At 33.1% G+C, this 16830-nt stretch overlaps 3 protein-coding genes and 1 pseudogene across 3 annotated transcripts; 2 read left to right on the top strand and 2 right to left on the bottom strand.

Moving 5' to 3' along the window:
• Positions 1 to 186: 186 nt before the first annotated feature.
• Positions 187 to 2954, top strand: LOC103859526 (probable polyamine transporter At3g13620). The gene is made up of 2 exons (XM_009137065.3): positions 187 to 970; positions 1406 to 2954. Exons 1-2 carry the CDS (start codon positions 709 to 711, stop codon positions 2575 to 2577), a joined length of 1434 nt encoding a protein of 477 aa, XP_009135313.1. The 5' UTR covers positions 187 to 708; the 3' UTR covers positions 2578 to 2954.
• Positions 2955 to 3274: 320 nt separating this feature from the next.
• On the bottom strand, positions 3275 to 7702 carry LOC103859525 (feruloyl CoA ortho-hydroxylase 1). The gene is made up of 2 exons (XM_009137064.3): positions 7014 to 7702; positions 3275 to 6345 (listed from the first exon to the last, which is right to left on the bottom strand). Exons 1-2 carry the CDS (start codon positions 7523 to 7525, stop codon positions 5772 to 5774), a joined length of 1086 nt encoding a protein of 361 aa, XP_009135312.1. The 5' UTR covers positions 7526 to 7702; the 3' UTR covers positions 3275 to 5771.
• A 1085-nt stretch (positions 7703 to 8787) lies between these two features.
• Positions 8788 to 11991, bottom strand: LOC103859524 (IQ domain-containing protein IQM2). The gene is made up of 7 exons (XM_009137063.3): positions 11322 to 11991; positions 10676 to 11133; positions 10421 to 10601; positions 10252 to 10340; positions 10060 to 10150; positions 9625 to 9969; positions 8788 to 9535 (listed from the first exon to the last, which is right to left on the bottom strand). The coding sequence occupies exons 2-7, from the start codon at positions 11098 to 11100 to the stop codon at positions 8972 to 8974; spliced, it is 1695 nt and encodes a 564-aa protein (XP_009135311.2). The 5' UTR covers positions 11101 to 11133; positions 11322 to 11991; the 3' UTR covers positions 8788 to 8971.
• A 4336-nt stretch (positions 11992 to 16327) lies between these two features.
• Positions 16328 to 16416, top strand: LOC117133101 (annotated as a pseudogene).
• Positions 16417 to 16830: the final 414 nt, after the last annotated feature.

Here is a 16830-nt window from a genome sequence, read left to right as displayed (position 1 = left end):
GGCAGTGATGGTTTCCGGTTAGCATGAAATCATTCGTATGCCATAGACAATTATTGGAAAACTATGTGACAATTATAAAACATTCACATAGTTACTCTCTTCAATTATAATGTTTTACTGGCATTATAAAACATTGTTACTCTCTTCAAAATTTTATAGAAAATATTAAAAGGAAATAGATTGAACTTTGTAGTATCCAATTATAATGGTTCAACTGCAAGTTTAAAATCATAGACAAAGATCATTTCCGTCTATGCACCATATATATAACGTCGGTACTAGAGATTACACTATGCACATGTTAATGAATATTCAGTTATTTTTTCAACTTTTGTATGAACACTAGTCCAAGCCGGAGTAGGTGGAAAGATGGGTGGTGAAGCCACTAAACTACTATTATAAGTCATACTTCACCGGAAACAACTCTAACCCTTTCTCTTTAATCCCAGCGATAAACGTGGAGCATTGATTGATCTATCACCAAAAAGAATAATAAAAAATAAATTGATTAATATTTTTTTATGATATAAGAACAAAACATATTGAGTTTGGATGGTTCCAAATATTCAGCTAAGCTTCGGTCTGATACCTCCAAGGCTCCAACTGACTAACAAATTACATGCAACACGAACACGTTCCTTAAATAGTTTTGTATTCTGTAACTTTAAGAATCCTTGATCTGAATCCAATTAGGTAAGAAAAACATTAATGGAAACAATAGAAACATCAAGATCGAGCCACGAGCTCCCAGTAACAACCACCGATTCAAGCGGACCAGCGGCAAAGAAACTGACTTTGGTCCCTTTGATTTTCCTTATTTACTTCGAAGTCGCGGGTGGGCCGTTTGGTGAAGAACCGGCGGTTCAAGCGGCTGGACCGCTTCTAGCGATTCTCGGTTTCCTCATTTTCCCTTTCATATGGAGTGTCCCTGAAGCCCTGATCACCGCAGAACTCTCCACCGCATTTCCAGGTATAATCAAGTCCAGGGCCGGTTGAGATGGGGACAAACGGTGTGAGGTCCAAGCCGGTTTTATATAGTTTTATAAAAAATGTTAAAATTTTAAACAGAATAAAATCCAAAATATTTTAAATATTTTTGTTTTACTTTTTCATCAAGAAATTTATATAAAAATTATTGTAAATACTTATTAAAATTTTGATAAATATAAATTTCAAGGGTTTAATTTTTTTTGTCCTATGATCGATAGAAATGTTGAGCCGGTTATCAAAAATGAGACTAGAAAAATCTGAAATTAATGTATCAAGTGTAGACTTCTATGAATAGTGCGTGTGTTGTGGTCTGAACATTATAGTCAATCTCATCTTGAGTATGAAACCACTAATTCTAAAGGTTACTTCTTGTACAAGGAAGCTACTTCCTGATTTAGGTTGCATTTTGTCTCAGGCAACGGAGGGTTTGTGATATGGGCGCATCGAGCTTTTGGCGCATTCGTAGGATCGATGATGGGTTCGTTGAAGTACCTGAGTGGTGTAATCAATGTTGCTTCCTTTCCTGTCCTTTGTGTCACATACTTGGAGAAGCTATTCCCTGTTCTTGAATCAGGATGGCCACGAAACGTCTGTATATTCGCATCAACGGTGGTCTTATCTTTCCTAAACTACACTGGCCTAGCCATTGTCGGTTACGCAGCGGTTGTTCTCGGCTTGGTGTCTCTCTCGCCTTTCCTCATCATGTCGGCAATGGCAATCCCTAAGATCAAACCTCACCGTTGGGGTAGCTTGGGAGACAAGCAAAAGGATTGGAATCTCTACTTCAACACACTCTTCTGGAACTTGAACTTCTGGGACAATGTCAGCACTCTTGCAGGGGAAGTTGATAACCCTCAGAAGACGTTCCCCTTGGCGCTTCTTGTTGCGGTGATCTTCACTTGTGTAGCTTACTTGATCCCTCTTTTGGCTGTCACTGGTGCTGTCTCGGTGGACCAGAGCAGATGGGAAACAGGGTTTCACGCAGAAGCAGCTGAGATGATAGCAGGAACATGGCTGAAGATCTGGATTGAGATTGGCGCTGTCTTATCAAGTATAGGACTCTTTGAAGCTCAGTTAAGCAGTAGTGCTTATCAGCTGGAGGGTATGGCGGAGCTAGGGTTCTTGCCTAAGTTCTTTGGGGTAAGATCTAAATGGTTCAACACTCCTTGGGTTGGGATTCTACTCTCAGTTCTCATGTCCCTCGGATTGTCCTACATGGACTTCACTGACATCATCTCCTCGGCTAACTTCTTGTACACGTTAGGGATGTACCTTGAGTTTGCGTCTTTCCTTTGGTTAAGAAAGAAGCTACCTGAGCTAAAGAGACCTTACCGTGTCCCGCTGAATATACCAGGGCTGGTGATTATGTGCTTGGTACCTTCAGCATTTCTGATGTTGATCATTGTGTTTGCTACTAAGATTGTGTACCTCATTTGCGGTTTAATGACCGTAGGATCAGTTGGTTGGTACTTCTTGATCAATTACTTCAGGGAGAAGAAGATCTTTGAATTCAACCAAGATGTTGATCATCTTGATTATGTTAATGAAGAACAACGTCCAAAACATGAAGAAGATCATGACTCATGATAATTAAGAAAGAACTAAACAGAACATATTCTTGCTTTTTTTTGTTCAGAAAAGAAAGAACATAGTCTTGTCAAACAAGACTCTGAGTGGACAAAGCTACTAACTAGGGTTTTAAGTTCTTGCTTCTGTAACACGTAAATCTCTGATAAAAGAGAAACTGTATTGATTAATGATAGTTATACAACACAATACAGAACAGAATTTCAAGAAGACATCATTATAAGTCTCCCTCTTATTTCTTCTTTATTATCTTACACAAAAACATGATGTGAAACTAATCGAACATGATATCGTGTCATATATCCAGCGTTAGAGATATCATGTTTGGTTTTGTCTTCACATTATTTATATTTTTTTAATTGATCTCCAGTTTTTCCTCAAAAAATGTTGATTTAAAACATTTTTTCTAAGTTTTTGTATGATGGATTAAGGAAGCATAATTCATAATGTGAAACCAATCGAATATTGTATCCTATCATATTTTTGATCGTTAAGATATCATGTTTATTTTGTCTTTACATTATGTTCATTTTCTTTCTATCTGATGGCCAAACTTTTTCAAACTTTTTCATTCTAAAATGTTTTGATTTAAAACATTTTTTCCTAAGTTTTTATATGATTGATTAAGGAAACAAAATTGCTTACTGTGAAGCCAATTGAACATGATATCCTGACATATTTTTGATTGTTAGAGATATATCATATCTGTTTTGACTTCACATTATGTTCATTCTGCTTTCTAATTGATCGCTCAATTTTTCCAAATTTTTTTTCCATTCTAAGAGGTTTTTTATTTAAAATCGTTTTCCTAAGTTTTTGTATGATTGATTAAGGAAGCATAATTGTATAATGTGAAACTGATCAAACATGGTATCTTGCCATATTTTTGTGATTGTTAGAGATGTCATGTTTGTTTTGTTTTCACATTATATTCATTTAGCTTTCTAATCGATCTTTGAATTTTTCCAAAATTTGTTATTCTTCTAAAGGCTTTTGATTTAAAACATTTTCCTAAGTTTTTGTATGATTGATTAAGGAACCACAATTTCATAATGTGAAACTAATCAAACATGATATCATGTCATATTTATTTATCATTAGAGATATCATGTTTGTTTTGTATTCACATTATATTCATTTTGCTTTCTAATTGATTGCCAAATTTTCATTCTAAAAGGTTTTAATTTAAAACATTTTCCTAAGTTTTTGTATGATTTATTAACAAATATGATTGCATAATGTGAAACTACTCAAACATGATATCGTGTACTATTTTTGATCGTTAAAGATATCATGTTTGCTTTGTCTTCACTTATGATTATTTTTCTTTCTAAAATCTTTTTACTTAAAACATTTTTCCTAAGTTCTTCTATGATTGATTAAGAAAGCATAAGTTCATCATGTAAAACTAATGAACAATATATTATGTCATATTTTTCTTAATTTCATAAGAATTATTTCCTTTCTAATTGATCAGCAAATTTTTCAATTTTTTCATTCTAAAAGGTTTTGATTTAGAACGTTTTTTCTAAGTGTTTGTATGATTGATTAATGAAGCATATAATTGAATAATGTGAAACTAATCAAATATGATAGGATATCATATTTTTTTATCTTTAGAGATATCATGTTTTTTGTATCTTTACATTATGTTCATCTTATTTTCTAATTGATTTCCAAAATTTGTTTTCCTTCTATAATATTTTGATTTAAAACATTTTCCTAAGTTTTGTATGATTCATTAAGGGAGCATAATTTCATATGTAGAACTAATCGAACATGATATTATTTCATATTTTTATTGTTACAGATATCATGTTTATTTTGTCTTTACATTATGTTCATTCTGCTTTCTAATTGATCTCCAGATTTTCCAAAACAATTACTTCTAAAATCTTCTGATTTAATACATTTTTTTGAAAAGTTTTTGTATGATTTATTAAGGAAGCATAATTGCATAATGTGAAACTGATCGAACATGATATCCTGTCAATTTTTGATTGTTAGAGATATCATGCTTATTTTGTTTTTCACATTATGTTTATTTTATCGATCTTTGAATTGTTCTATTTTTTTTCTTCTAAAAGCTTTTGATTTGAAACGTTTTTACCTAAGTTCTTGTGTGATTGATTGCGAAAGCATAATTGCACAATGTGAAATTAATTAAACATGGAATCATGTTATGTTTTTAATTGTTAAAGATATTATCTTTAGTTTGTATTCATAGTATGTTTCATTTGTTTACCTTTCTAATTGATCTTCGAATATTTTTTCTTTTAAAAGCTTTTGATTTAAATCGCTTTTTTTCTTAGGATTGATTTTGAAAGCATAATCGCATAACGGGAAATTAATCAAACATGGTATTTTGTCATGTTTTTAATTGTTAGAGATATCATGTTTGTTTGTCTTTGCATTATGTTTCGTTTACCTACTTGATCTCTGAATTCCAATTTTTTTTATTTCTAACAGCTTTTGATTTACGTTTTTCAGTAAGGTTTTGTAGGATTTATTATGAAAGCATAACTGCATGATGTGAAACTAATCAGACATGGTATCTTGTCATGTTTTTGACGGTTAGATTTGGTTTGTCTTCACATTAGGTTTTGTTTATCTTTCTAATTGATTTTCAAAATTTTCTAAGTTTTTTTTTCTCTAACTTTTTGTAATTGATTATGATAGTATAATCGAATAGTGTGAAACTAACATGATATCCTATCATACTTTTTTATTGTTAAAGATCATATTTGTTTCATCACAGTTGTTTTATAGTCGTTGTGATCCCAAAAGTTTTCTAAACCTAAAGATTAATCTTACGAAGCTTTGCATCCATGTACGAGGAATTCCTTTGCCATTTGAACTAGGTGGCGAAGGCCTTTCATTATGGTTTATATAAAAATGTATTTATAGTTTAAAAAAATTATATAGAAATGCTGAGTCGGCATGTATCCTCCGTAGACATGTCTATGAACAGTGCGTGTGTTGTGGTCTGAACATTGAAGTCAATCTCATCTGTTTTTGTAACCATTAATTCTAAAGGTTACTTATTGCTTATGTAACATGTTATACAACACAATTCTGAACAGAGTTTCAAGAAGACATCATATGCATGTGTTCTTTCTTCTTTAATCATCGCTTACACAAACACAAACAGGAAACAAAACAAGTCATGAAACTCCTTTTAGGTCTGATTGTAATCAAATCTTCGCGAAATCGATGGTTTTCTTTCCGTCGTGCGCCTTCTTGAAAAAGTATCTGACGTAATCAGAGTACACAACGTCTCTATAAACGGGTTCCTCTCCATTTGAGACCACCTCAGTAAGAGGACCAATCACAGACTCTGGTTTTGGATTCACGAAGATAGGAACAGAGATTCTGTTGTTGCTACCGTTGGCTAAGACACGATGCTCCACGCTCTTGTAACGACCATTGCTCAAGATCTGCATGGCGTCTCCGATGTTGATCACGAAAGATCCAGGAACCGGTGGCACGTGAACCCAGTTCCCTGACGTTAGAGAACGCACGTGGAGGCCACCGATCTGGTCTTGTAAGAGAATGGTGAGGGAAGAGACATCTGAGTGTCGACCAACGCCAACGGTTAGGTCGGGACTAGGACAGATGGGATAGTAGTTGAGGTTGATTCGAATTGAACCCATGAAGAGTGATTCTTTGGTCTCGTCTAGCTCCTTCACGTTGAGATTCTTCCCTAAATACTCTAAAAGCTTCCTCACCATTGTCTTGGACTTGTTCATGTACTCTAGAGCTTCGTTCCTATAATCAAAATCAATAAAAAAAATTTTGAACACAAATCAAAATCAATAACTATATATGTGAATTTAGGTCTAAGCAAAAACCCGAACCACGAGATCTAAACCGAATCCGAATGGAAAGACTCGAATTCATATATGACTCTAGTCGTAAAAGTATTCGAATTAGTTATATTGGATGGTATAAAATATACCTGTACTTGAAATATTATTTATCGAATGAAAAAGAAACCCCAAACAACTCAAAAGTCTGAATAAATAAAATAAACTAGACATGAAAATCGTGGAAATATTAAGTATTTCAAATACTTAATTACATAATTATTTTGATATGATATTTAAAAGGTAAAATATTCAAAACCTAAATAAGTATCTTTAATACTATATTCTATGTTCATTTTGATATGATATCTAAAACTAGATTAATCCGAAGTATTATTAACCGAACTCGAAATAAGTTGGATTGAAAATGGGTTTTAGAGATAGTTATAAAAATATATCAGAACCTGAAGTATATTAACTGAACCCGATCCCACATATATAAAACTCGAATAGATCTAGAAAGTTCAGTTCGAAAATCAGAAAACATGATTCAAATCCGAACTGGTACTGAACACCCATACCTATATGAATTAGTAACTAAAACAGAGGAAGAGTGACTTTTGAACTCACTTGCAAGCATTAGGCCAGTACTGTTCAGCTTCAGTTTCAGAAACAAAGAAGAGACTGAGATAATCTTTCCACTCAAGAGCTTTCTCTGCACGAGGACTAAAACTCGTTCCAAACCTTACATTCGTCGACAACGAGTTCTCCCTTGTGAACCTACTCTTCTCCTCAACAGGGAGATTAAAGAACCTATGAGTCGCAGCCTTCACGTTGTCAAGAACTTCAAGAGGAACTCCATGGTTGATCACTTGAAAGAAACCCCATCTCTCAGCAGCGTCACATACAGCTTCAGCGACTTTGTCCTCTTCGGGGTAGGACATGTCGATGACGGGAATGGCCTCGTCTGTTTCGTTGACGAACTTGTTGATGAGACGCTCTTCGAATGGTTGAATGTATTGGTCGGGAAGAGCTTTGATCCCTGTTTCTGATAAACCCTTTACGCCGTTTCCTTTGTTGACCACGAACTCGGTTACTTCAGCTGGATCTGCGAACTGTAAGGTAGAGAGTGTTGGAGCCATTTGGGTTGAAGTTTGAAAGCTTTATTTGTTTCTTGTTTAGGATTTAGATTATGTTGTGAAGATTAGTTGAAGAGAGGAGAAAGTATTTAACAGAGAAAGGAATGACAAATGAGCGAACAACCTATATGGCTCTCACCATGCTTGTTCTGCCGTTTTATTTCTTCCCGCTTTATTACATGTATTTAAAAAATTTCCATTTGTTTGTATTAAAGTAGTATTATTTTTTGACTAAATTAAATTAGTAATATTTCAAAATCTTAGTCAGTATATTTGGATATGGCCAGCTTAAGAAAAAGACATGTTTCTGTTAAATATAGGCTCCTAGCGAATTACTTTAACAGTATACAGAACATTAATGTTGACAGATAAAGATAATAACTCGTCAATTTTTTAAAAAATATTCGAGATTTATTTTGATTATGTATTTATCAAATACTATACATCTACTCCATGATTTTATTTGTGTTCGCATTTTCTTTTATAAAAATGCAGATTCATGTGGTAAAATTAGCTATGTAAGTAGTTGTTATTCATGACTCAGTGAGAAAGTTTCAAAGGTTGTCATGTATTGACTTGTTGGATTGGTTTGGGTGGTGAGTTACTAAATCTAGTAATGAATACAATATTTAAGAATCCAAAAAGTCATACATACATACGTTTAATAGTTTTAGTTAGTACGTTGTTAATCGTGATTTATGATAATTGTAAAATCTAATGTCAAATATATGGACGTCACATGTAAGATCTATTTATATTTTAGTTTTTTTTTTCAATTTATTAGAGGTAGTATAACAAAGTCAGCCCCTAATAAAATAACAAACTAATATCGGTTGACATGCAGCCCTTAGAAAAAAAAAGGGAAGAACCAAATATCATCTTGTGACATAAACAAGAAAAAAAAAACAGTTTACTTTTGATAAGTAAACTTATTCTCACTTGGTAGGTGGAGACTGGAGAAGCATGGTACTGGGCATGGTTCTTGTTATGCCACGCAATCTAACATTCTAATGGGCCTTTAAAGCCCAAAGATTGTACCAACAAAGAGGCAGAGAGGGTCAATGTAAGGAAAATTATCTCTCTCTCTGACATAACTTGTGCAGCGTAGGGTTGAATCTCCACTTAGTTTTCTTGAAAATCAAGCTGGAAAGGTAAAAATGAAGAACTGTTTGAAAAACATGTTGAAACTTGAATCACTTGTGTGTATTACAGGCTTTTGTCAAAACCAAAAAAGCGTAGAAAAAGAATCTAAATTTATTTTAACCTTTTAGTAAAAAAAAACTTATTTTAACCTGCGATTTCTTGTTAAACAAGAAACCAAATGAACAAATGAAATGCTGCTCTGTTACATCATAAGGTGAGAAAAAAAGAATACAAAAGAATTTCTAAGTCATTATCTTCTCTATTCACACAAAAAGAATAGATCAGATCTCAATAACTTTCCATCAGTTATAATTGTGTGATATCTGCAGGTAGTGACATTCCACGCCATAACGGTGACATCCGAGGCATTTGCCTTTGAGAGGAAAAGGAGAAGTAGAGTCTTGAAACAGAAGCACTTCTCGGAGACAAGTTGACTTGTTCAAGTGCTTGAAACTGAAGCTCTGATGGGTAATCTCTTACACAACCGATCCTTGGTCCTGCACCAGTTGTCCATTTGCATGATAGTTGTTTCCCAAGTTGGAAAGAACTAGTTTCCTTTTTTGAATTTATCCTTTTTAAGATTGATTCTTCTGGAATCTTCACTACTTCACTCTCCTTGGCTTCTTCTGCTCCTCCTCCTCTGGGTGTGCTCTCCTCTGAAGGCTTTGATTCTTGTTCTAAGTCAAATGTACTAAGCGACTCCATCTTCTTTGGTGTTTCTACATCAGCCATCACCGTTGTTGTTTCTTCCTCTCTTGGATCAGCCATCACAGTCTTCTCAGCCTCCAAATCCTCTTCTAAAGAATGGTTTCTCATGTGAGTGCTTCTCTGATGGTAAATAGAGAACTCATCTTCATCTGTAGGACTCATCTGAAACACACAAACCAAAACACTTATAAGAACACAACCCTCACAGACTCAAGATCTAAACAATCAGTGCAGATCTCTCTCTCTCTTACCTTTACATCAGTGATGTCTACATTGTTCTCTCCAAGGAAAGAAAGAAAGTCCAAGAAATTCTCTTCAGTAGGTTGGTAATGTCCACTATGTGGCCAAACAGCCTTAAGAACACCATTGTCAACAACTAATCTTCCTGCAGCAACAGTAGCTCCTCCAGCTAAGAAGCTTGAATGCTGAAACACACCCTTCTTCTTCTTCCCAATGTACAACACTTTAGATGTGCTGAGCACAAAGATCCACTTTGAATCACTATCTTCCATTGCAGAAGTTTGAAGCATTTCTCCACTGTTCTTGTAGAAGAACTTTCCGTCTTCCACAACAACCTCATAAGATTTCCTTTCCATCTACACAAAACATGACAACAACAAAAATATAAGTTTCTAGTTTTATCGGTAAGGTTACTTGTTGAGCAAGTAAAATAAATAGATACTAACCGGACCAAGGTACTTGATGCACTGTTGCTGAAGTTTCAAACGAGTACACTTCTCCACAAGGTTTACTTCTTTCCCCTCGCCAATATCAAGCCTGAAACATTTCAAAAAACACACATATCTAAGTTTAGTGTTCTTGATTCAGCTCAAAACCTTTTGACCTAAATGGAAAAGGAGTGGGTGAGAAGTAACTACCAGTAGAAGAAAGGTTCTCTACTCTGACAGTGAAGCCACTTGTTGTAGTAAAAGTGCAAGTTGTGTCCATACCGATGCCTCGGGTCAATCTGTGGCAGTAAACCAAGATCAGACTAAGTTCAATCCAAGGAAACTGAAAATTGAGATGAGTCTCTCTATAATAACTTACAGCTTCAAGCCAGTGTTGTAGAGCAAGCTTCTGTGCCTTTTCATTCTTTGACAAACCTTTACCAACCTTAGCTGCTTTAGTCCTAGCTCTAGACCACCTAGAAACCGCGGTTTCGTGCTTCTCAATCTCAAAGAATGATATAGAACTTCTCTTAAGCTCAGCAAAATCCAAAAGCTTCCACCTGTGATGTAAACAGAACACACAACATTAGATCAAAATAACACACAAGAAGCTCTTGAGATCAAAAACACTAACCAGCTTTGCTCCACAAGCACTGCGCAGTCCGCGAGCTTTCGCCTAGTACGGAAGCTCTTGTAAACTTTCTGTAACTTAATAGCAGCTTCGTGCTTAGGGTTACTCGAATCAAGAACTGAGATGACATTGTCCAACTCATGGAAGCCATTCTCTTTGGTGTGATCTTCTTTGAAGACAGACCTGTTGAGAGAGATCATTCTCTCCAGCTGCATCCCTTTAAAGCTAACAGACTTTTCAACAACCATTTTACCACCAGATCCTTTCAAGATTGTGGACTCTAGCGTTTTGTCGTTGAAGTTGACAGATCTCTTTGGAGTTTTGCACTCGTTGTCTTCGCCTAAGGTTATGGACTTAACCGTGACGGAGTCTAGAGCTGCCTCCACGTCTTCTTGATCGGCGAAGGGACAGGAGAATGATAGGCCCATTCAAGAGATCCTGATGAGAACAGAGGTTCTGACCTGGAAGTGAAACATCAAGAATCTGTTATGAACAGAGAGCCAGGCGCAAACTAAGATCCCAAAGAACAGAGTTTGAAGAAAAAGAAAAAACAGAACTTGTCGGATCTAGAAGACAGAGCAGCCCACTGAGAAGTTGAAGAAGGACAAGATAGAGAAGACTTGGTCGTGGTGAAGATATGAATAAGTACCTGGAATGTATTACGGTCGGCACTTGAAAAAGCTCGGTTGAGGAATCTTGAAACTATCTGTTAGGTTCTTGAGACGATGATTGGTGAGGTTTCTTTGTTCTTGGAGTGAAGGGGGGAGAAGATGAAGCTCACAAATCTCAAGTTACAAACTCTTCAGAGCTGGAGTTTATATACATAACATAAAGATAATAACTCCAGAGCGACAAGACAGGAGAGAGGTAGAGAGAGAAAGAGAAGCTGCGATATTTCCAACCACGTGTTTGTCAGAATATTCATACTAGGTCAAAGGTTCAGCTCAGATTTTACTTTATTACTCAATTTTCATTACCCAAAAACTAAAAAAAAATATTTAAAGGTTATCAAATATTATTATTAATTAACTAACAATTCTATCTACATAAAATAATAATTTACTGAAATATTATATTAGAGGCTAATGTAAAGTAACTTCTATTTTGTTAGGAGTATGTATATGACACACACATATGTACTTAACATTAGCTAGTTTTATTTCTTCTCTGAGCAATTGTCAATAATATCACCTTTTGAGTTTTTATATCAAAAATGGCATTAGAAAGAGAAAGTCGCAAAAATAACATTCATTAAAGGAAAAATATTCCTAATACTTTTGGTTTAAAATTAAATAAACAAACAAAAATAAATAAAATAAAAATAAAAAAAATGAAAAAATTTTTTTTTTATAGTTTCAGATTATATGTTTTCAGATTCGAAATTTGTTATATATTTTTTTGGATTTTCTTTTTATTTTTATCAAATTTTCTTTTTATAATTCAAAAATACTTTTTGAAACTGTTTTTAAAATTTTTATTTTTAATTTTTTAGTATTTATTTTTTATTTTATAAAATTTTAAACCCTAAGTCTAAAACCCTAACTCTTAACTCTAAACCCTAAGGTTTGGATTAATTAACCCAAAAAGTATAAGTATATATTTACCTCTTTAATGAAACCTATTTTTGTGACTTTGAGCCTTGAATGCTAGTTTTGCAACAAAAACTTGGTTTGGTGCTATCATTTTACAGATAATTTTTATTTTATAAAATAATAATAATGTTAAGTCGTGACCTTTATAATGTTTTCTTTTTGAGTTTTGTTTTAAATTCCATGAAAAACTGATAACCCAATAATAAATAGTACTCCCTCTGTTTTAATCTAATTATCGTTGTAAAGTAAAAAAATTCATTTCAAAATAAATGTCATTTTATAATTTTAATACACAATTTATTAATTTTATATGACATTCATTTTTATATTGATTAAAATGTAGTTAGGTGTATAAATAGTGACGATTTTATTTCGAAAATATACAAATTTTTTTAAAAAAAAATCTGTATATACAAACTTAAAATAACAATTAGAATGAAAAGGATGGAGTAGTAATACAAAAGTCCAATTTTTACCATCTGAGTTTGACTTGATCCATTTCCTAGAGTATTAGGTAAGTAGAATTTCTAACTTCACTGTATTAATTAAGTGATCAGGTAATTGTATACGTGAAATGTTTTAAGGTGAATACTACTTGTTGAATCTTTTTTCAGTTTTATCAATGTTTATCATATTAAAAGTAGCATGCGGTGATTTTTTCAGTCAATTGCGATTTAACGAAGTTTCCTTCTTCCTTTCGTGGCGACCCACAGAATACTACTGCATTAAATTAAATACTCCACAGAATACTAGTGTTTTGGTGGGTTAACAAGAACAGAAATAAGGGAATTAAATAAGCATACAATTGTTATAATTCATATATTTTAATCCTAATGTAATGAGGCAATGGAACATTCAATCTTTGCATCTAGCGACACTTCATTGCGTAACTTATATATGTCCCTTCCAAATATTTGATTTCCAAGTTTGTTTCATCGTCGTCCAGATGTACAACATGTATATGGTTTAGTTTACTAGTTTTATCAATAACAGTCAAGATCGACGCTTAGTAACATGATAACAAAGTAAAAAAAGACATGGGATTTTTTTTTAAATAAAGGGTCGACTTAGTATCGGCAGTGACAGAAATTAACAGGATTAAATGTATTTGGAGATCGATTTAGTTTTTGTAAACAACAACAACAAACAAAAATATATACCAAAACCTAACAACAACAAACAAAAATAAGCGATTTAGCTAATATTTAAGAGGTGAGTACCACATAATACATGCATATGTACACTTTCTCTTGACAATTAAGTTGATAGCGACTTGTCTGCTTATATGTCCCTCTAACAGACTCAACATATCTAAACTTTTTAATCGCATGCACCTTTATTCTGCAACAAGTTTAGTCAAATAGTACGTCATTTGGTATTTTATATTAATCCCAATATACAATCGACCACTAATATTAACTGAAAACGTGTACATTAGTTACACCGGTGATAACAAATATTCCTAATAGATGCATTTTTTGGTTAATTAAGGTAACCAGAAGTGAAGGTCGTCAAGGTAGATAAAAAATTGTCAGAACTTAGACAATTCATTGATTTACTGGTTTACAAAAATATATATTTGTCATAATTAATTGTTTTTCAAACAATTCTTAATGTTCAATTGTTCAAAAGCAATAGGAAAACTAAAACCTTTAGGTATCCTTTATATTATATATATATATTTTTTTATATATTAACTTGTACTACAAAACTTATACGGTGAGAAAAAGCGTGTTTGAACAAGAGGTCATTTTACGCGTAACTTTACACATCATACGTACGTACTGATATACGTACATTTATACTATTATATCATACATACATGGATAAAATGAGACACGCAAAGAAAAAGATACGTTTTAGAGAAAATAAATATGGCTTTATCCTCACTGAAAATAAATAAATGGATTTATATACAGTGAATTGATGTGATAAACCACATAAATAATCGCTTCTGTAAAACCGATTAAATACATATTAAATTCGTATATATTAATATTAACCTAAAGTACGCATAATACTGATTAATTTATCCCCAACAGAGAAAAATTAGCAATATTATGTTAAACATCGGTCGAAACGTAGCATAATGCACATGCGCGTATGGGATATGCCAAATAAACTATTCCAAAAGTAATCTCTATACACTCTTTTTGCGTAATGTGCTAATGCCATTACGTGTTTGATTAATAATACAAGTTTGATGAGAATACAAATAATCAAAGGTTAAAGCGTTGTTTTTGGTTTGAAACATGATATGATTATGAACTGCTTAAGGAACCAGACAATTACTACTACTTTCACCTACTGGTTGATTTAAAAATTTTCAATGGCACCAAATATGAAAGTGTAACTTACAAAAAAAAAACCCTTACAAAACCAGCTTATTATGTCGATGTTTGTTATTATGGATCATAACACTTAAATCATCCGATTCAGCTAAGTTGTACCCTATATAGAAGTGGGCACAAATCAAATATCTGGATTTTGGAGGTATTTGTCATACGATTCGTTTAGTCCGGGGTTAAACTGCTTTTACTGCTTTTTATAAATGAAAAATATTCTAACAACTTTGATTTGACTGAAAGAAATAAATCAGTACCAAGCGAACTCAAAGTTATAATACAAAATCACATGGTCACAATTCACTCAAACACGTCGATCTTAAATGATCAATAGCCATTTTTTTGTTAGAAAAGCATATAGTACTATCGGTGGTCAAGGGTCATATCTTTAACTAATAATATCAGCTACACATAAATGCTGGTTACTATATCATTCTTGTGAACAAAACATCTCATATTGTGGACGGAAGAAGTATATAGATAGTAGATACACAGTTAATCCCATTTTAACATAGACTTCGTATAAATAAACTTTTGAATCTATGTGTATAATTCAAACAAAAAATTTGCAAATCTCTAGTACTCCGTTTTAGACTCCTTCAGAAACAGACAACCAAAAAGATTTGACATATGTATCCGAATAACAAGAATCATAAAACCAATACTTAGACTAAGCTTAGACTAAGCTTGTATATAATTCACTGATTTTACTCCCTTCATTGAGTCTAACATTAATATTTTGATATATATACACTAGTAATAGTGGATACAACTGTCGGGTCGGACGTCAATGAGTGAATGGTGATAGTAGTAAGGAAGTTCACAAACTTGTTTTTGTTAATTAGACACCCAGCTAATTAAAGTTAGTATATTACCGTGGAAATTCATTTATCAAAGTTGTAATGAATCTGAATATACAACATTTATATTGACTAAGTTCACAAACTCCTACAAATTTAATTAACATGGTAATACCAGTTTCAAATGCTCAAAGAAGCAATTTAGTACCATTATCGATAATGTAAGTCATCCTATTTTTTCTCTGTTTATAAATATGAAAATCATTTGAATTAAAAACATTCAACAAATAATACCATTTCACTAAAACATGGTTTCCTAATCACAACATCGTGAACTTGGATTTCATTATCTTTGTTTAGACCTTAAATTGATCTCGAAACTATTTAAAACCAAGCATATTAGATTTTGTTCTTATTATCTTTGTTAGCACATAATGAAAACTATTTACATTTAAGGAAAAAAACTATTTTAAATGGTATACTTTGACGTAACTTCGAACCGTACAGAAGACGTCGGTAAGCTCACCACGTGTGAAGTTCACATCAAACCACGAGGCCGGTGTCTGCTTTCAAGTACGACACCGTACCTAACATGGAGACAACCGTATCTTTTGACGGCATTCAAATTAATGGCACTTTTTAATGTCTGCAAGAATCTTTAGATCTGATAAATGGTAATTATAGACAGTTCGATTTCATTAGTCTACGTAGGACCAAATTATATAATCATATAGCCTCTAAAATATGATTGCATCTGATCTAATTATAATTGGTTCGTGTAAAGTTTATTGGTCCCCAATTAAATCATTCAATGATTATAAATTTATTAGTAGTAATAATAACCAACTTTTAATAGGTACAAGTTCGCTAATTTTTCAACTATTGAAATCATTTGCCAAAGTTAAAAACTTATGGAAAGTCATTTTGAGGACATCTGATAAAATTAGAAAGATAGAGAGAAAATTAGCAAGAATGACATGCACAAATCAGAGAATTGTCCAATATGTGAAAAACTCAGACTCAAATTGTAAATAACACCGATAGACAGTTTAAAAGCTAAATACCGTTGTTAACTGATACTTGTAAATGGTTAGTATTTGGTAGTAATTGGTTACGTAGTAGCAAGAAATAAAGTCAAAGGATGAGAGAGTGATAGCGTAACAGCCGATAGCCAGCTAAGAAGCACAATGATGAATTAAATAATGCTAGAGAGGATTCTCTTTTTGTCAAACTGCTAGAGAGGATTCTGTAAAGGTAAAAATTAAAATCATGTTTATTCGAAAATTATTATCAAGAAAAAAAAAGATATGCAAGCAGACCAAAAGAACGTAGCCGCAAGATTCCAAAAGAAGACGCGGGGTTGGTGTCAGTGAAAAAGAGTAAAGTGCACCGACGCGACGACAAGTAAGAGTGAAGCGAAC

The sequence above is a fragment of the Brassica rapa genome, chromosome A03, assembly GCF_000309985.2.
Source record: "Brassica rapa cultivar Chiifu-401-42 chromosome A03, CAAS_Brap_v3.01, whole genome shotgun sequence".
In the NCBI taxonomy this organism is placed as follows: Eukaryota; Viridiplantae; Streptophyta; class Magnoliopsida; order Brassicales; family Brassicaceae; genus Brassica; species Brassica rapa.
Note: the sequence above shows the minus strand (reverse complement) of the source record. Positions and strands in the feature narration are given on the sequence as shown.